Consider the following 20,432-nt stretch of genomic DNA (forward strand, 5'->3'; position numbering starts at 1 on the left):
CTGTGCTGACGTGAACCATTTCTTCAGCGCATGGGCAGTGGCTGAAGCACAGACACCGGGTAAAGAAGACAGAAGGTTTCCTGGGCATGTCAGCTGACATGGGGGCCACAGCCGCACTCCCCAGGTGTGGGACAGGCCTCTGCCCATTCCCTCCATCCTGTGTGGAGCCGCAAGGAGCCGGCGGGGCAGGCGGGGCTGCATCCCTGACTCTGCTGGAGAGAGAGGACTCTGCACCCCGATGGGCTTGCAGAGGGGGTTGGGGACGGCCAAGCACAGCCATCCGCTGTCCAGACAGCTCCAAGTGCTGCTTGGGACTGGGCAGGTGGCGCCAAGCCTGCCAGCCCTGGGTCTTAGGGAGCAAGCTCCCCAACCAGGCAAGATCTGCAGAATCAGGCCGTGAGGACGTCACATGCCCTGAGAGCACAGCCCGTGGCCCATCAATCCTGGGCATCCTAGCCCACCTGGCTTCTTTCCCCTTCACGGTCAAACTGACAAGGGAGCCTAAAGGCACAGTCTCCTGGCGTCACCCTGACTCTGCTCTGCTCCTGCCTGAGGATTGGTGTCCAACGTGGGCACCCCATTTCTCGGACCAACGCGAGCATGTGACAGAAATGTGCCCACGGGCACAACTTGCTCCCTCTCCCCACAGTTGGGGGCAGGCTGCTCCTCGGGAGACATTCCCAAGCATGAAGACCCACTGCAGGCCTGAGCCCCCTCTCCAGATAAGCAGCTGCAGCAGGAAGGTTCTGGATCAGGTCTCAGTGCCCACTGCCCTGTGCCCTTCCCATGGAGTCCCCCTTGGCCTCAAGGTCGACACAGGGCCTCGACGTCTGTGTGCGCGTCCGGCTTGCCCTCTTCTGATGCACTGGACGCTGCACGCGGACACCGGCACAGCCTCCCCAAGCCAGCCGGCCGCACGAGAGGCGCTGGCTCTTCCAGCCTCCCTGCAAGTCTGCCTGCTGAACACTGGAGTAGTGCCCGGGGAGACCAGCAGGGAGTCACCCAGACGCCAGCGAGAACAAGGTGGCTGCTGTGTTAAGCCACTACGTTTTGGGGTGTTTATAACAAAGCAACAGGGAATGGACGCTGCCTCTCGAGGAGAAACAAGATGCAGCACCAAGGGCACCCTGGTCCCCACCCAGCGGGCGGCAGGCTCCTGGGGAGGCGCTGGGGCCATGCCTTCAGGATTCTGCAAAGCAAGAACGGGCTGAGGGGTTACGCTCTGACCTGGGTCACCACACTGCCAGGAGAGTGCGCCGCTGACCCCTGCCCCGTCCGGTTTGTGCTGGAAAGTGGGAGGCCTCACAGCCAGCTGGGGTAAAGGACAGGTGCCACCCCTGGGAGGGCAGTCCCAGGCCCTCCCCCTGCTGTGGGGGCTGAGGGCCCACATGGCAGCACGAGGGACAAGGTGCCCCGCACAGAATCCCTGGGTTGGGCACATGCCCTGCTCCATCCTTCACAAAACCCTCATTTTAGGGCAAACAGGTAGAGAGCAGGTCAGGGGACAGAGGCTCGGGGCCCCGAAGGCTGGGGTGGACGAAGCTCCTTCCCTCAGGCGCACTGGTCCAGGGAGATGAGTCTGGTGGGTTGCTCTCCTGTTTTCTGGAGATGGTTATTATGTGGGCCAGCAATCCTTTATGCAAGTGGGCAGAAAGCAAATATTTAGGTTTCGTGGGCCGCACAGCCACTGCTGCCACTGTAGTGTGGGGGCAGCCACAGATGCATGTGGACACACGGGCATTGCCAGGTTTCAAGAGAACTCTATTTGCCAAAACAAGCGGCCCGCCGGACCTGGCCCATGGGCTCTGGTTTGCTGACCTTGGGTGGAAAGAATGTGAGGAGGAAAGCAGGGGATGGGAGGAGGGGTGGGGGGAGGAAGGTCCCCCCATGGGGACGTGCTACGGGCTATGTGGCAGGCCGCATGGAGGCCGGCCCAAAGGCTGGTGCCAGGGATGGAGGAGAGGTGGCCCAGGGCCCTGTCCCCAGCCCACGGAGCCGAGCCAGAGCACGCTGAAAACAACAGTGTGAGCAGACAGTGCTGGCAAGGATCAGAGACTGAAATAAGCACCCACGGACTGGAGGACAGCATGTGTGAGACAAAGACCGCACCCAGCTGGCGGGCACGTGCCCTTCATCCCGCATCACCCGGGTCCCAGCTGCTTCTCAAAGTCACATGGCACTGCAAGGGGCTCAGGAGAATCCTGATAAGCCAGCAATCCTGAGGGGGGGACAGCAGGAAGACCCCTACCTACACTATGAGGTGCCAGCGATACCGACACCGGGAAAGACAGTGAACTCACGGGAAGGGAATCGAGAGCTCACAGGAGATCCTCGTGTCTACAGCAATGATTTTCTACAAGGGTGCAAGACCACTCAAGAGGGGAAAACAGTCCCTCAGTTCACACTGCTGGGACCACAGGACGTCCACAGGCAAACGCGTGAAGCTGGACCCCTACCTCACACCATATGTAAAACTGAACTCAAAATCAAACACCTAAGTGAGAGCTAAGACTACAACTGTCGGAAGAAAACGTGAGTGTAAGCCTCTGTGACACTGGATTCAGCCGCACATTCCTGGGCAGAATGCTAGAAACAAAGAAGAAAAGAAGAAGAGAAACAAACCAGACGTCATCACAATGAAAAACTTTGTTTCGAAGGACACCATCAAGAAATGGGAAGAAATGGAGAAAATATCTGTGAGCCACACATAGAGTATGTGACTCATACCCATGATGGTGACTCAGTGGCGACAACAAGACCAGGTAACAGATTAAAAGTGGGTCTGACGACATCCTTCTCCAAGGAGGAGACACAAATGAGTAAGTATGTGACAAGATGCCCAAAGCTGATGTCATCGCTCATCAGGGAAGGGGAAGCCCAAGTCCCCACAAGGTAACGCGCATTGGCGAGGGTGGGGAGGAGCCGGAGCCCCACGGACCACTGCTGTGGATTTAAAATGGCGCAGCTCCCATGGTAACAGCTCCTCGAGTGGTGAAGTGTGGTCACCGTACGGCCCAGCAAGCCTACATACCAGGGTCTGCCCAAGAGAAATAAAATTGATGTCTACGAGGAAACGTTCGCAGCATTGTTATTCATAGCAGACGAAAGGCGGGAAGAACCCAAACATCCATCCGCTGGTGAATGGGTGAACCAAACGTGGCGTGTCCACATGGCGGACCGTTACCAGCTCTGACACCCGCGACAACACATGTGATCCTTGGACACACGATGCTGTGAGAGCAGCCCCTCACAGAGGACCCTGTGACAGGACTCCACGCAAACGAGACGTCCAGAACAGAGAGCCCCCCGCAGGTAGCAGGCAGGCGGCGGTGGGGGCTGCCGCGGGAGGGGGCGGTGCTGCTGCCGCGGTGGGGGAGCTGTCGCGGGGCAGGAGACAGAAGAGCCACAGTGGAGGGCACGGGACGGCTTTCTGAGGTGATGAGAGTCGTATGCCATCTGTGAGTCCACCAAAACCACGGAACCGCTCTTCATCTCGAATGGATGAGGTATGCAGTATGTAAATCCTATCCCCATAAAGCTGTTTCTAAAAAAGAAAAAAAAAAAAAAAACAAGAAAAAAGGAAAGCGCTGGGGCCGAGCGCTGGCGCCCAGATGGGACAGCAGCTCCAGGCTTGGTGAGGGAATGCATGCTGGCTGCGGTGCAGGCCCCCCGACTCCCGCGTCACCCTGGGGCCAGCTGGAGGAGCCGGGGGCGCACCTGTCTGGCCAGGCACCCCTCAGCTGTCCTGTGCAGGGCCCAATAGCTGGGCCCGGACCCTGACTGCAGCAACCACAGGCTGCCTGTTCCCACCAGCGGCGCTGCCTGTCTCCAGGGCCTCAGGATGCACCCGTCTGGCTGCCAGGCCCCAACATCTAAGCCTCCAGGGCACCCCTGTGCCTCCGTGCCTCCACGGCCGGTCAGAATTCACCACCACGGTCCCCCTCGAGGGACGCTCCCTGACCTCATGTTCTCAGACCAGCTTCCTGTGTTTAGCCTCCCCCACCCCAGGCCCTCAGGGCTCCTGCAGCCCCCCGCGGCTGCCCGAGACCCCGCACACTGCCAGGCCCCCATCCCAAGGGCGGAGCTCTGTTGTCTGGTGCCTCTGGCTGTCCTCCCTAGAGACGTCCAGCAGGAGCCAGGCCACTTGGCTCAGGTCTGTTTCATCTGGATCTTTGGCACGCGGGGGCTTTGGGGTGCCTAGCACATGCGGACCAGGCCTGAGACCGCAAGGTGAGGCACAGGCCAGCCTGGGTCCCAGCAGAACAGGAGCGGCTTCTTGGCCACGCTCTCTGCTGCTCAACTGGCCAGGCGCCAGAGCGGTCGCAGCGAGGCCTGGTTGGCGGGGAGGAAGCAGAGGGTGGGGTGCACAGGCTGAGTCCTCAAGCTGAGGCGTCAATGCCCTGAGGGCCTGGGTGTGCCATAGTGCCTGGAACCTTCCACACTGGGCTCAGAAAGCGAAGGGCTGGAGGAGGAGAGGGGAAGAGAAGCTGGCGGGTGCAACCAGGGCCACCCAGGAGTCTGTCCCGGTGTGGAATTGGGGAGTGCATGGACTAGGTGACCAGATGCTATCTTCCAGGGGCTGGAGTGGACTGGCTCCCAGGGCAGCCGCCCATGGGCCCCACCAGACTGGACGTGGGCACCGTGGTCATCCTGGGATGTCACACAGACCCCATCCTTCTCCCCGTCACATGCCTACAGAGCAGTCACTAGGCAGGCAGGGGCTGAGCCATGTGACAGGACCACAAGGCTGAGCAGTGCATCCATGGGGCTCTGCCTGCTTCGCTGCCCCCTCTTGGTGCAAGGAGGCCGTCCTTCTGCTTCTGTGTGGGGAGCATGGTGTGGTGGACACCAGGGAAGCCCAGGAGCAGAGGGGGACACAGGCGCCCATGGTCGGCTGGCCACGGGACGTCCAGCCCCCAAGAGCAGGGGCTCCACGATGGTTCCAGCAGGCGGGGATCCCGTGAGGACAAGGCTTTGTCCCATCCCCCAGACCAGTGAAGGGAACCCACTGCCTCGCCTGCAGCCAGCGTCCCATAAGGACCCGCGGGAAGCCAGTGACCCCGCAGCACGCCTCGTGTAACCTTGACTTTGTTGACGAACTCCCACCCGGAGGGGAGGGCAGGCCCCCAGGGCGCGGCGCAGGAGCTGACCGGGCATAAGCACTAACACCTCAGCCAGGAGTGGTTCCACGGGCAGGAGCGCCGCGCCATCGGGGGCTGACACGTCCGCGCCGCACAGATGGGACAGAGCGGGCAACTCTGCTGAGAGGTGCTGCCGGGAGGCAGCTCTGAGGAAGAACGGGGCAAATGGCTGTGACGCGCTAAAGGTATGTCCCCTTATTCCATTCGCAGCTGAGACGCTGGCGGTACTGACAAGAGTCTCGAAAGGAAAAGTTCTGGGCTGCCTTAGACGTGCTGGTGCGATTCCTCACGACACGCCTGTGTCCCTCGCGGCGGGAGCTGGCGCTTCTGCCAAAGAACGAGCCAGTCGAAGCAGAAGACCAGGGCCAGACATGGGGTGTCTGGGGTCATGGGGGGCATCTGCCGCACGTCTTTGGGGAGACCAGCCGTGCGCCGGGCGGGGCCACTGTGTGTGCCCTGCTCGTCCCCCCCAGAGCCCAGAGGCTCCTGCCTCGGCTCCACGGCACGGATTCTCTTCTTTCACCCTGACTCTGTGCCAGCTCAGAGGAATGGCCACTTCCCTCTGCATCCAGGCCTGCTGCGCCCTTGTCCTGAGTCTTGCGGGGAGAGGGGTGGCGGGCAGTGTCTGTGGCCCCTCCACCCCAACCCGTGTGGGCCCTTTCCCACCTGCAGAAGAGCGAGGGCAGGGGCCGCCATCCCTGAGGACCTTCCGGGCCCGGTGCTCACGGGCCTGCACGGAGCACAAGCCCCAGGAGCCCCTGTCCGGCCCGTGGCTGCACGTGCTGCGGATGGCGGCCCTGGCAGCCCAGGCAAGGAGCTGGCTGCCCCTCGGCCCAGGGCCCAGGAGGGAGGGCGCCTGCCACCCGGGCCTGATGCGCATACCAACAGGCCCTGCTGGAAGAGGCAGGGATGCAGGGAGAATTTAACAGCGTGGTTAAGTAAGTGCTGGTCCTCATGCATATGTATAAATCACCCGGCCTCAAAGCTAAATCAATATCTCTCCCAGCTGAAGACAGCACGGCTCAGGGAGAAGAGTGGGGGCCTAGGGGTGCCCGCCAGGTCTCAGGGGCAGGTCCGGGCTTCCTAGATGGGGAGCGCAGCCCTCTCCAGGCCCTGCCGCTGTGACCTTGCGCCCCCAGCCCTGCTGGCTGCTGCACCCCAGCCTGTGGACGTGCTCTGTACAGTCCAGGGCTGGAGCTCCTGGCGCTTAGGAGCTATGTGACCTTGGGCAGGTCCCGAAGGCACAGGTCTTGTGTTCTTCTGCCTCACAGGCAGTGGGGAGCCAGAGGGGTTCTTGCTCACAGGGACACTCCCTGGCTCCGAAGCCTTGGGCACTCAGCAGTCCTCATCCCCCAGAGCGGGAGCCCACGGGACAGCATGCTAGCCGCACGTGGACAGTAGGGAGTGGTGGCAGGAGTCACACAGAGCCCTACAGGCTGAGCCTCCCCCCCACCCCACCAAGATCTCCAGCACCGTGAGCCACTGGCCCGCCTCCTGGCTCAGAGATTGAGACACTGAGGCCCAGAGAGGACTGGAGGCCCATGCAGCTGTCCAGGACTGGTCATGTGGGGTGGGGGGTGAAGGAGAGAGAGGCCCAGGGCTGGTGGCCACAGAGGCAGATCCCTGGGGCCCTCGCTCAAGCCACAGATATTTCACTGAGGGGCAACAGGTGCTCTACAAGCCTCCCTCTGGCCCTGGGCCAACACAGCCAAGGAAGAGGCCGGGGACCACACAGGCCTCGCCCTTGCCTCCTCCATTTCCCCTCGTCCCTCAGGATAGAGGCCTGATTCAGGAGCTGGGCACTCCGGCATTCTCTGTGTCCAAGGCTGCCGCCTCTCAATGGGCTGTCCTGATTTATGACAGGGGTCTGTGTGCATATTGTGTCCAGCGCCACACGGCCAGCCCTGAAGGGACAACCCACGCAAGCCGCTGAGGGGCCTGGGGCCCCTGGTCAAAGGCCCTCCCAGGCGACTCCAGCAGCACAGCAGAGGGAGGACGGAGCCTGGGGGAGCAGGGCCTGCCTGGGCCGGGACACGGGGGTAAGGCCTTTCTCATTCCACCCTCTGGGTAACCACCATGCCCACTTGCAACCCAGTGCAAGAGAATGCAGCGGGATGGGTCCGTCCTCCAACAGCCAAGTGACAAAGGTGAGCAAGGTAGGCTATGTCCTGTGCTGGCCAGGGGGAAGGCAATCAGGGAACAAAGGTGAGCAAGGTAGGCTATGTCCTGTGCTGGCCGGGGAAGGCAATCAGGGACGGGGGGCCCAGAGGGAACCCTCGCCCAGCCAGGCCTGGTGCTGGTCTTCCTCAGGTGCAATGTCCGGAGCGAGGCCACTGTGCCGACTCTCAGAGCCCAGCCCCAGCTCAGAGGCCATGCCGTGGTGCTGGTCGGGAGCTCTGGTGGGGAGCTGTGATGTTTCCAAGAAGCAGGGGGGCAGGACCCGCAAGGACGGCTCTGGTGGCCTTGGGCACCAGAGCAAGCTGCATACACAAGGCTCCTCGGCTCTAGGGCTCTACCCGGGAGCTCCAGGGTTGCTCCAGAAGGGCGGGCAACCAACGCCACGAGGGCGTCAACGCTTCCCTCCTCCCGGAGACGAGCAGGGGTGCCCATCCCTCTCTGCGCCCGCACTACCAGCAGCTCGGCCACACGGGCCAGGCACAGAGCTCCCTTGGCCCTGACCACAGAGGCCTGGCCTAGCTAGCCGGCAGCCCCTCCTCCAGGTTCCAGGAAGACCCCAGGAGGTGGCACTTCCCTGTACTAGTTCTGAGACGAGATCGAGTCTCGCTCGCTCTGAACCTCAGTTTGCTGGTCTCCCAGATGGTGATGCTACTGCCCGCCGTCCCCAGTACATGGGGAGAGGGGACATGTAAGCAGTCTGAAACCTGAGTACACAGTTACAGCCCAGCAGGACCCCCGGTGTGAAAACCAATCCTGACGGGTATCGCTCACGTCTGCCAGACGCAGCCCAGACGGCCACGTCTCCACATGGGCCCACGTGTCCCAGGACCCAAACCTTTCCAGAGCCGTTGGCGAACCGGGGGGCAGGGAAGCACGGGTGTAGGCCTGCTCCCTTGAAGCAAAGAGGGGCAGAGACCACGGCACGCGGGGTGCGGGCACAGGACAGGGGTCTCCCTGGCAGCCATCAGCACCGGCCTCATCCATTCTCCCTCCAGAGAGGCTCAGAAGCCGTGAGAACGTCAGAGCCTGAGGTCACATCCTGGGATTCCTGCCCACTCAGGACAGCAGCCTTGCACTATACACCCGGCCACTGTAGCACGCCAACGCGGCGGCCTCGCTTTCTAGGGGCCCTGGGCCTCGGGAGGGCCAGCCGGCTGGGCAGAGCCTGGGGAACCACCACGACCACCCTCACGGGCCTGCTCTGGTGCCGTCCCTGCCACAGCTGCTCATGTGCAGGCAAATGCTGACAAAACAGCCCCCTGCTGAACTTGGGTTTCCATCAAGTGCATCTGACAGGACAAGTGGTGGCAGAAGGGACAGGTCAGTGGAAGACGGGGCGGTCCAGTGGCCGGACCCTGGGAGGGGAGAGCAGAGGCCTCTGGGGATTTCTATACAGATGTGACAGGGTCCCCACTAGACAGACCCAGCAGACCCGGAAGACCCTCGTGTCCTGCCAGCCTGAGCTGGGCCCCAGCTCTGCCAGCCACTGGGTGAGTGCCCTGACTCAGGTCGGGAGGATCGGGGCAAGGAGAGTGGAGACAGCAGAGACCGTCAGTGTGTGCGCCCGTCTGCCATCCTCTCCCTGACGCACACGCCTCTTTGACTCTCTCGTGCCACCTCGCCGGCCTGCGTGCTCTCATTACACTGCCCCTGACCTCAGGCTCTCATCAGCAGACAGAGAATGGTGAGCTCAGCAATGACGGCACACGGTCACCACCCTGATTTCCACCAGAGTTCTCCCAAAGGGGACTTGTCCTGAGACGCTTGTGAGCAGTCTGCAAGGAGCCAGGAAACACCTTGTCCAGTTAGGAAAGCTGGACGACGGCCATCGCCCTCCCCCAGACCCTGGACCTACGCAGTCAGCTGCTGCCACAGGGGCTACCCTACAGGCCCTCCAGAGAGGGGCTGCTCCAGTACTGGCATTGGCAAAACTCTGGGTGGGGGGCAGCAGAGGCAGGTGAATGGGGAGGACTGGCCACTGACTGTGATGGACCTTGGCTCAGCTGCCCAGCAAACAAGCCCACCAATGCTCCTGTCCAGGGGCTGGGCCCTCCGGAAGCTTCATCACATCAGGGCAGGGATACCAGACACCCACCTGAGCACCCAGGGCTGTGCTTCCGGGAGGAGGGGGAGGGACAGGCCTCCTCCCGCACGTGCTCGTCCTGCTGGTCTGAGGCCGCTGCTCAGGACACCAGCCCACCTGCCATCCGCAACATCACTGAGCGGGCCAGCATGGCCGCACTTGGCTGGGCCGACGAGCAGAAGCTCTTGAAGTCGGGCGCCCCTGGCTGTCACGGTCTCCCCTTCAGAGAGAGCCAACGGCGGCCGCAGCCGGAGTCCTGCCCGCCTAAGCTGCTAAGAGCCAGCAGAGGCAGGACGAGCTGGCAGAGGCAGGACCGGGCCCGCGAGGGCAGAGAACCACGGCGCCCACCGTCCTGAGCACTCACCACGGACACCAGGCGCTTCGCCCCTCCTGCTCAAGGGCCCTGCGCCACATGTGGCGGGAAGTGCTCAACAAAGCCACCCACGTTTTTTTTCATTGCAGTAAGATACACATAAAATTTACCACTCAAACCATTTCTAAGTGTCCAGTTCAGGGGCACTGTTCCCCCGTCCGGCTCTAAAACCTTCCATCCCCCACATGGAGACCCTGTTCCCGTGACGCATGGACCCCCACCCGCTCCCCCAGCGCCGGCCCTGCCGTCTACTCTGTGTGTCTGTGAGTCTGACGACTCCGGGACCTCGTGTGAGTGGGGTCCCTGTGCGTGTCCTTCTGTGTCTGGCTGGTGTCCCTCCGCCTCCCGTCCTCGGGGCTTGTGCCCATGCGGCAGGGGTCGTTCCTTCCTTTCTCAGGCTGAGGGACGCTCCCTGGACTGTGGGGATGTGGTTAAAATCAGTTACAGCATCTGTGGTGGGGCATCAAGAAGTCCCCACGTGAGGCAGCTCTTCTCGAATTCAGCATTTTGCCCATACACCGCCTCCACAAAACCAGCTTCCTGTAAGAGGAATTACGTAACCGGTCAGAACTTGCTTCCTCGTCGGGCTGCCGAGAGGCTCAGCGTCAACACGGCCCTAAGCCAGGACGTCTGTGGTTTCTTGTGGACCTCGTGTTGTCAGCAGCCAGGAATGCTCTGTGCAGTACTAGCGTCTCATCTAAAGGGAAGAGATGTGACTACAAAAAATAATCAAGACGATACCCATACACCGAAAAACCCAAATTCTCCAAGCAACTGTGACTCTTCCAGAACCTTCCGTGGAGAGCCCTGAGTGCCCCGGGAGGCTGACGCTCCTTGTCTTCTGTGCCACAGAAGGAAACCAAGAGCACGTGGTCCCGCCAGGTCCATGAGCCCCTCCCAACAGCCTGCTTCCTCTCCTGCGTGTCCCCATCTAACTGTTCTACTCGTGTCCACGCTTAGCCCATGTTTGTCTCTCCCCGCAGAACGCAAGCTCAGGGAAGTGGGGCCCTGGCTGCCTCAGCCTCTACCACCCGCCAAGCTAGAGCAGCACCCACACAGCAGAGCCCAGCGAGGTGGGCTGGCTCGCGGAGGGTCTGACACCCCACACCCAGCACCGGGCTGGCCAAATGACCGCTGCTCAGCCCGCGGGCCCCTCCTGCCCTCTGGCCAAGGCGGTGGTGCAGGGAACGCGTGGGGCCTGGTGACACGTTCAGAAGGAATTGTCACGTGCATAGGAAACAGCACCCCCAACCCCAGCAGAGCCCCCGAGTCGCAGCGAGGCCAGCAGGAGACGGGGCCAACGAGGGGAAGGCAAAGTGCGGACAGAGCAGGGAAACCCTGCGGGGCTGAACAGGCTGCCTTCCTGAAGCTCGGATTAGCAAAGCGCCTCCACACTGGGCTTTCTGTGGACCGCAGCCCCAAACACCCTCACTCACCAAACAGCGTTCCTGAGAGCAGAACCCACTGGGCTGCCGTCTTCCTCCCGGGCAGCCACACTTCTGTCACCACACACATTCCCAAAGGAAGCCAGTGGGGCCAGAGACGCCCGGACACAGCAGGGAGCAGGGAGGGCCCACGCTCCCTGCTCTGCAGACGAGAGCCCCCTTTCCTTAGTGCCAGTGCAGGCTGCCCACCGAACAGACGAGAACCACAGCCGCCAAGGGAGAAAGGGGCTCTGCCACCACGAGACACCCCAAAGGCTCTCTCTGCAGTGCCTGTGCCTGGCGCGGAGCGGGCGGAGGGGACACAGACGTGCACACAGAAAGCCCCTCTGCCACTCCTGCCCCTGTCTCTGGAGCACCTGACTTCTGCCAGAGGGGGGCAGTCGGGTGCCAGAGCCCACAGCGCCTCCATGGCGCCTGCCCCAGACTCATCTGCTCCCCTCTCACCACAAGGACAGTGCTGTAGGTTGTGGGGGGGGCAGACAGGGGACGGCCTGCCACCCAGCCTGCCACCCGCATGTCAACACGAGGGATGGGGATACAACCCTTCAAGCGCTGAGCAAAGCTGGCAGAAAAAGGAGAGCCGGCGCCCCCGCGGCAGCCAACCTCAGAGCCCCCATCTGGTGGGGCCGTGACTTCCGCCAATGTCAAGGGAACAGGAGAAGGGTGCTAGCTTCACAGGGAGGAAGGTGACAGGCTGTTAAAGGGGCCTGTGGAGGCCACCACCCACAGGGACGGAACCCTGCTGTGCGGGGTGGGGCCTGCTAGTCCTGGGACACTCGCAAAGGACAGAAGCCTGGGACAAGTGCTCCCTAAGCTGGCCCTCCTTCTGCCCATCCCGCCTCTCTGGTCACGGACGCCCCCCAACTCAACGGGAAAGCCCCACACTGCATCAGGACAACGGGTGTCTCTGGGGCTTGGGGCCTTGGTTCCCGGGAGGGACACGCGGGCGCCTCTGGGCACGAGGCTGCAGCTGGCTGAGCAGGGCTCAGGATCCATGGGCGGTCCTGCGACAAGGGCATAGCCTCTGCCATCCCGCGAGGACGAGGCTTGTAGCCGAACGTGCCGCCCTCCACCCGCCAGCCTCACCTCACGGCCCGACACTCCAGACCCATTCTAAGAAAAATCAACTTGCCTAAAGATGACACCCACGACTTCTCATCACGCCCAGTCTCTAGGCTCGTAGAGGGCTGGGTGACTGGCGTGCTCGTCTACAAGCGTGGTGAGGAGCACGTGGAGGGGAAGACGTGTCAGCACGCAGTCTGAGGGCGGCAAGGCTGCCGGGGCCACGGACAGCGCCGTGCCACTGCTCCCCGTGCCACCGCTCCCCGCGCCGTGTGGTCCCAGTACAGCCAGCGGCAGAGCGGGCCTGCCCGGCGCCCTGAGGGTCACCAGGTGGAAAAGCCCATGTGCACGCGGGGCAGAGGGCCAGCCAGGCCGGCAGTCTGGGGGGTCTGAGGCCCCGTGGAGACGCCCACTGGCACCGGCTCACAGGATAAGAAGGGGCTGATTATTCAAGACACGTCACTCTCCTCATAAAAAAATCAGAAGAAATCAGTGCCTGTGGAAATGTCTGCACACAAGTGCGCATCAGCAAGCCGGCTGTTTTTAGTCCTCGGCGTTAATAAGCGTGAGCAGCCGGGCGCCACGCAGGGAAGGGAGGCTTGGGCTCTTTCCTCCAGCGTCTTGTTTTACACGTCCGTCCGCGAGTGCAGGCCCGGCGTACACGCCTGCTCGCTCACTCCGAGGTGGAAGGGCACACACGGCTGCCCCAAGGTGGGTCATAAACCTCCGGGGTGGAGCCCACAGTCCGCGCGTGCGCTCGTCCGGCCAGGACACTGACCCAGAGGTGAACGTGAACAAGAACGTGAACAACACCTGTCCGAGTGTTCTGGGGGGGGCACAACGAGGGCCCCACATGCAGACACAGCAGCGTTCCCGTGCAGAGGAGTCCTTGTCCTACGAAGTCTGGCCCCAGAGCTTCACTCTCATCTCTCACGAAACCTCACAACTTCTACACTGGCGGGAGGAGCTGGAGATGTTCACTCCGGAGGGCACATAACGGTAAACAAGAGGTGAGGAAAACCCTGCTGGAGAATCACGGGGCAGGCAGCCCAGGACGCATCAGCACTGGGAACGACCCAGACCCGGTGGCACGCGGGCATCCCAGACCCGAGGGGGCAGCCTCTCACAGCAGCGAGGACAGGCTTTGCAGCAAGTGGTCCTGGGGCTACGGGCAGGAGCCCCTTCTAGGCAACAAGCCGATGTCAGGCTTCATACCTCGTAAAACACCGGACCAAACCCAAATGCCACATCAGCCAGATTACACGTGAAAAACAAAACCGCTGTGGAAGAGCTCCTTCACGACCTAAGCCAAAGAAGAAACGTGGATAAATGCACCTATATAAAAACTTAAATATCAAAAACTTCTGCTCGGTTAAAAATGCCTCAAGCAAACTCAAGACTGATGATCAAATGGAAAACAGAGTCACAACTTAAAACAAAAACACCTCAACTCCTTAAAATTCAAAAACTCCAAGAAATCAACAGGACCAACAACCCATCTGAAAAACGGACCAAGGATATTAACACATACGAACGTACTTCAATGCCCTCACTCCTGTGTGTAATAAAAGGGCTGAAGGTTGAAAATACACAGGCCTCCCCCCATCCACCTGCGGCGTGACAGCGCACCCTTGGCAAGGCCGCGGGGAACCGGCACTCTCCTAGGCTGCGGTCGACGCCGTCCCACACCGGGCAGCGGTCACAGACAGGCCGCCGTGAGGCACCATCTGGCAGAATCTACCAAAATAAGTGCAGGCACCCTTCGGTCTCATGATCCCCCTTCTGGAAGTTCATCCTACACACACTCGCACACACGGAGATGCCATACCCAGGACACGCGCCACAGCCACGTTTATGGCCACAGAAGGGGAGACGGCGCCCGTGTGGCCACTGACAGGCACCTAGTCCAGCACGTTACAGCACATCGCAGGGACGCAGCACGTGGCCAGAAGAAAACCAGTGCGATCTCCCAGATACGTTACGTGAAAAACGAACCGCAGAATGGTTTGAAAACAGGTCATCTTTTGAGTTAAAAGGGGGCAGGCCCTAAGAATTTGTCAGAAAAAGAACAACCAGCATTCGAAGTTACCACACAAGAGGAATCCCACGAAACGCTTCAGGTACCAACTTCTCCAACCACCGCAGGACGCGGGGGCCCAACTGCTCACCCCCAGCTTCCTCCTGAGCCCGCCTTGCAGCCGCGCTGCCTGCTACCGCAACCGCGCACTCGCGTCCCGCTCCGCTCCATCATGCCCTGACACCATGGGCTGGGAGCCAGGCAAGGTTGCTGCCCGCAGAGCTCGCGGGACAGAGGACCGACCCACAAACAGGTCCGGATGTGGCGCGAAGGCACTGCCCGAGCTGGCCCCATGGGATGGGCAGGCAGGTGGGCAGAGCTGGGGGCTCCAGACAGCAGTCGTGGGAGCCAGGGGTGCCAGCCTCGGCCAGGGGCGCTGAGGGGAAAGCCAGCTGGATGGCGGTGGGGCCCTGTGGTCATCACACGGCCACCCCAAGCTGTCAGGGCGGGAATGGGAGTTGATGGGGCAGCAGGACACACGGGCCTCTGCTGGGGGGACACAGGCGCAGCACATGGAGATCCTGGGACTTGGGGGATCTGCACAGGCCACCAGCTTCTGTGACCCCAGGCTCCTTCATCTGCTCGGAGGGAAGGACCACTCCCTTTCCTTCTTGACTATGAGGCCTTCCAGGTGTGCAGCTAACGAAGAACCTAACTGGGCGTTAGACGCAGGGGTGAGGGGTGGCTCCCGCACAGCAGAGATTAGCGCCTGCCTATCGCAGACCAGCTGTGGCCACTGCTGGCCACTGTCAGTCTGGCATCCCTGTATTCCGGTCACCCTCTCTGGGACTCACCCTCCACCCAGGCATCCCCAGCCTTGGAGGGGTTCGGGCCCTCCAGGGACGAACTCCCAGAGAGCATTGCAGAAATGTGGGCAGAGGGCCAGCCAGGGGCAGGACAAGCCCAAGGGTGTGGTCAGCAGCCAAAGAGTCCACAGGGGAACACTCAGAGGGAGGAGGGTTCTGAGAGGCAGAGGTCAGGTCTGCTTTGGGCTCAGGGCTCCTGGCAGGTGGGAGCAGGTGGGGGAAGGGAGGGGAGAGGACGCCTGTCTCCGGGGGACCCAGGCCCGGGCAGGATGAACCTGCAGGTGGGAGGGAACCAGCGGGTACCTGGGGGGCCATCCTGTCCCAGCGTCAGTGGGGAGAGGGCAGCGGGGTGTAAGGAGTGCAGCTCCCCCCCCACCTCGTATTCAGGAAAAGGCGTTGGAGGCCGGGAGGGTCTGATGAGACAGGACTGCTTGCCTGCTGACGCAGGGACGGGAGCGGGGACGTCTCCACGGGCACCGTGAGCTTTCCGCTCACAGGCAACCCAGCAATTTTCTACCCACTCCATTTCCAAAAAAGATACTTATTTCAAATGTCACTGGGCTGCAGTCTGGTCCCTTTCCTGAGTAGCACTGCTGGCTTGCTACGGGTAGCCCACCCCCCCCGCCCCGCCCTGGGGGAGCCGGCTTGCGGGGTGGGCTGGGGGGAAAGCGGGACCTGCGCCCACCCCTGACGGTCACCTGCCTGAATAGGCAGCGTGATCAGGCAGCACCAAGGGGCAGTGCGATGTGGGCTCCACTCCCAGAGATGAATTCTGCTTGATTACATGCATGCCGAAACATTTACAGGGAAGGGTGCAGATGTTTGCAATTTGCTTTAAAATGCATCAAGAAAATGTAAAAGCATTGATGGGTGGCGAGGGGTGGCATCATGAGGCCCCACAGTGAGACGCTCGTGCCAGGACGCGGGTGGTGGGTAAGCGGGCCTTCGCGGTGGAATGGGTCCGGCTGTGCCGTATGTTGGAGAACGCTCACAGAGTGCTGGGGCAAATCCAGTGAGGCCGAGGGCAACGGAGCGCAAGCGTGCGGCCAGGCTGTGCTCTGCACACTCAGGTGTCCAGCCAGGGCCAGGGCTGCTGACGGATAAGCGTCTGCTGCCCCTGGCGCTGCCATGCGTCTGGCTCCCTCTTGCTGCACCTCCGGAGCTCTGTGTGACCCGCTGCTGTCATGGTCCCCAAGTCTGGCCCATTAGAAACACAAATGTGGAGAAGCGTGTTTGTTGTCAAGGGAAGGCACGGGGTGGCCGTGGTTCCACTAACACAGGGGTGGCAGCGGCCCTGTTCCGCTGGCGTGTGAGGTGCGTGGCCTAGGAGCCGTCACCATGGTCTCCACAACGGCCTGAGACAAGGGCCACAGGCGGTGAGGGCCATAGCCAGCACCCACGCCAGTGCCCACCCACTGAGAAGAGGGCAATCGGAGCTCAGGACAAATGAGACGAGTCCTGCTGCCATTCCTCAATCATTCTCTTGGCTCTGGGAAACCGAGGCCCGTGGAGAGGTGTGCGGGGCAGAGGTGGCGTGGAAGGGAGCAGGGGGCCCAGGCAGGGAGGACCAGGGCCGTGGTTGCACTTCCCGCTCCACAGCCACTAGCCCCTGGCTCCGTGGCTCTTGGCTCCGGCAGCCACACGGGGAGCACAGGGGCGCCCCTGCCTCCAGGCCCAGACGTCCAGACGGTCTGCTCACTCCCAGCCCTGGAAAACCCTGAACCCGGCCCAACCCGTCCTGCCTCTACAGATGGCGTCTGTGAGTGAGCCACTCATGTGCTGACTGTGGGCCTCAGTTTCCCCATCTCTAAAGGGGGGCAGGCACGGAACAGCACAGTCTCCCTGGCAGCTGGCGGGAGTCCCCCTCCGTGGGCGGGGGCAGGGGGACGAGTGTGGGAACGGCGCCCTCCCCCCTCGCAGGCCTGCACCCCACGCCGTCCGGGCACCCGGGGAGCGCGGAGCAGCAGGCGTACACAAGGCTCGGAGCGGCGGGCGACTGGAGCTGTTTCCTCACCAACCAGCTGTGAACTAATTACGAGAAGCTCCAACTAGTGGCGCTCCCTCTCCGAGCATATGTTCCCAATTAAGTCAAACTGCAGCTGATTTTAATGACTCTTCCTTGAAGCGGCCCAACTTGCAGCCTCTCCTCAGAGGGAAGAGGGGAGAGAGGAGGGCGTGCGCACAGGAGCGCCCAAGCACCACGCTGGCTCCGAGGCCCCCCACCCCGCCGGCCGCACTGCACCCCTGTGCGTGGCCCAGAGGAAGCGCGGGGCTCGTTGGGCAGCAAGGGGGAAGACACCCGCGGCAGGCCTGCTGCTTCCCAGGCCCAGGCGCAAGAGGTGAAGGGGTGAGGTCTCTGCCCTCACGATGGAGAAGATGGGAAGTGTGGCAAGAGATGGACAGGAGCAAGTACTGAGTGCGAGGTGTGCTCGGATGTGCCGTTTCCTCCCCCCAGGTGCCCCCACGTGGCCATGGTTACCCTGAAGTTATAAAGGACGTACAGGGGCTCACATGGCCAAGCCCAACATGCCTAAGGCCACCCGGCCAAGGGACAGGACGGGGTTCCAGCTGAGGAGCCCACGATGCCCTCCTGTTTGTGTGCGTCCAAGTCACATTCACACCCATTTTGCTGCTGCCTGGACCTCGGCCCGACGCAAGTTCTTCCTGTCCACTCTGCGTGACCAGCATGGCCGCTCACCTTGTCCTGACTGGCCGCCTTCGTTCCTGTCTGTCCTGGGGGGTCAGGGTTCCAGGCCGGAGCCCCCGTGCCTCCGCACCCTCAGCAGGGCCTGGCTCACAGGCGCTTGTCATGAGCCGGGCAAGGCGTCTAGGTCAGACAGAACTGTCGCTGCCAGGGCAGGCGTCCGAGCCCTGACGGTCAGCTCGGCCCTGGGGTGCCAACCTCTGCTCGCCCACAGCACCATACAACAGAGCCGGGCTGGGGCAGCCGGCGCAGGGAGCGGACCGGGAGCCAGGGAACTGGGTTCAAAGCCCGGTTCTGCCTCTCCTGCTGGGTGCCCTCGGCCGAATGACTGCCCCTCCCTGACTGGACGTTTCTTCATCAGGGCAACGGGGTAGCGGGACCTCCCGCCGAGGACCGTGGACACAGAGAGAGGTCTGCAGGGCACAGTGAAGGCGCGTGGCCGAGGCGGGTGCCAGTTATGACCTCTGCAGTCCGGGATCCCCCCCTCACCATCATGCCGACCTTCCTGAGATGAGCCCCATTCTAGGTGCAGGGATGGCCCTCTCAGATGTGAGCTGCAAGCGGGAACTTGCAGAGGCTGTCACAGCCCTCCTCTTGCCACCTCTCAAGGTCAGTGACGGCACTGAGGCCGGACCAGCAAACGCCCCCAGGCCTGGCTGCGGGACACCCGCCGGAGCAGAGGAGGCAGCGGTGCGCGGCTATCTAGAAGCCTCCAACACCCACCCCTCTGCACATCAGCCCGCCATCCCTGCCCCAGGGTCGCGGCCGAGGCTCAGGGAGCACCGCCACATCATCGCACACGCACCTGAGCCCCCAGCATGACGGAAACCGGGCCCCACAAGCTCTACCCCCTCGGCTGGGCTGAGGCCCCTGCTCAGCTCCCCGCTCGCTCCCACGGCGCGGACACGGTCGCCACTTGCCCCCGTGGGCGGGAGCCCAGCCCCTTGGTCATGAGCGGCTCCAGAACTTGCTGCAGGGCCTCCGCCCCACCTGAGGGTCGCGTGGAGCTCAAAGTATCTCCACCCAGGACACTAGAGATGGGAGGAGCACCGGACACCCCACCTCCCAGGACACTGGTGATGGTGGCGAACGTCCATCGGCCACCATGCTCACCTGCGCCTCACCCCACAGACCTTGCCAAGAGCCACGGAAGGCTCCCTGGGAAAGGCCTGGAAGCCCAGAGGCAGGAAAAAAGGAAATGAAAGATTTCTGCAGGACTCACTGCACCAGTCACGGGGGGGCCTGGGCAGCCGTCAGCCCCGCTCGCAGGCTGTGCCCGACCGGACACGCAGGAGACACCTGCCAACCCTGTTCTGACAGGGCCCGGCTGATGGGCCGCCGGGGTCGACCTGCCAACAGCCCAGCTCTCCCTTCTGAGGAGCGCAGCCCAATTAAACCAGTGCGGCTCCTAGAGCTGAACGCTGCCAGCCGCGGCTCCCAGCACCACACTTCATCAGAGTTGTCACTTCTCCCGACTCCAAGAATCAGTAATAAAACAGAGATTTGATTTGCCTCTAATAGGTGTCAAGATAAAATCAATGGCCTGTCCAAAATCTGGGTAATCACAAACCTGCAGGTCTCTGGCCGTGGAACGACTTAGACAAGAGGATAACAACGGAAAACAAAGAGTGGAACGGTGTGCACAGCAGTGTGACTGCACGGCGGCAGGCAGGTGGGCACGGGCCTGGATACCAATCCCAATCAGAGACGGTCCCGTGGGGATTCGCGCCCACCACACCAGCCACGGGCCGTGGCCAGTACAGGGGGAGGGGAGAGGGGAGGAACACCGATGGAGCGCAGGACCGGGACCTGGGCTGGTGACACGTAGCCCAAAGGCAGGACACCCTCTCTGCTGGGCTCCGGGTAGGTCCCTGGCTTGGTTTAGTTTGATGAACCAGAAGACGGGATGTCTGTCGGTGCAGGAAGCACAGACACGGACACGCAGGGAGAAGCCAGGAGGGCAGGGCATGCCTGCCGGGAGAACGCCGAGTTCTGGGAGAAGCCTCCACCCATGGCCGCCCGCCAGCACGCACCTGCAGGGTGAACCGCTCGAGCTGCATTTCCAGCGTCTTCTTGTCTTCTTCCAGACGACTGCGCTCCCCTTCCAGCTCCTCAATCTTCAACCTGCAAGAAGAGCCGGACCATCAGGACATACACCGCAGCCCACACATCCATTCCGATAGACGGGGCTCTGCTGGGGGGAGTGTCTCATGCAGGCCGGGAGTGCAGCCCACGTGCCTGTTCTGACCAAGAGGGTCAGGGGGTCTTCACTGACCACAACTCAGGGTGGGGGGGGGAAGGGGGAACGCTAACCAGAGGCAGGATGGGTAGGAGCCTGCACGTGTCCTGTGTCTGCTGGTCCACTCCCAGGGGGCGTGACCACATGTCACAGAGGACACAGAACCACGGACAGGGCCTGAAGAGAGATGTGGGCTGGGGAGGGAAGCTAGACTGGGGGGAAGTAGGCTCAGGGGACGATGAAGAGTCCCTCCTCTTTCATGGGCCCAGAGGGCACGCAAAGGCCAGTAGTCGACACATGGGCGTGGCAGGCTTCAGCTCACTG

The 20,432-nt window shown here is 62.2% G+C and overlaps 1 protein-coding gene across 4 annotated transcripts in view; it reads right to left on the reverse strand.

Annotated features, from left to right (window-relative positions):
- Positions 1-20,432, reverse strand: part of MAD1L1 (mitotic arrest deficient 1 like 1) — a 337,452-nt gene that overhangs the window by 80,063 nt on the left and 236,957 nt on the right. For all 4 annotated transcript variants that reach the window (XM_045813334.2, XM_045813335.2, XM_045813337.2 and 1 more), the window contains one exon: positions 19,903-19,993. In XM_045813334.2, coding sequence (XP_045669290.2) covers positions 19,903-19,993 — 91 coding nt within the window. The remainder of the gene's footprint in view (positions 1-19,902; positions 19,994-20,432) is intronic.

This window comes from Ursus americanus, chromosome 2 (assembly GCF_024610735.1).
Source record: "Ursus americanus isolate L20-20 chromosome 2, mUrsAme1.1.p, whole genome shotgun sequence".
NCBI classification, from domain to species: Eukaryota; Metazoa; Chordata; class Mammalia; order Carnivora; family Ursidae; genus Ursus; species Ursus americanus.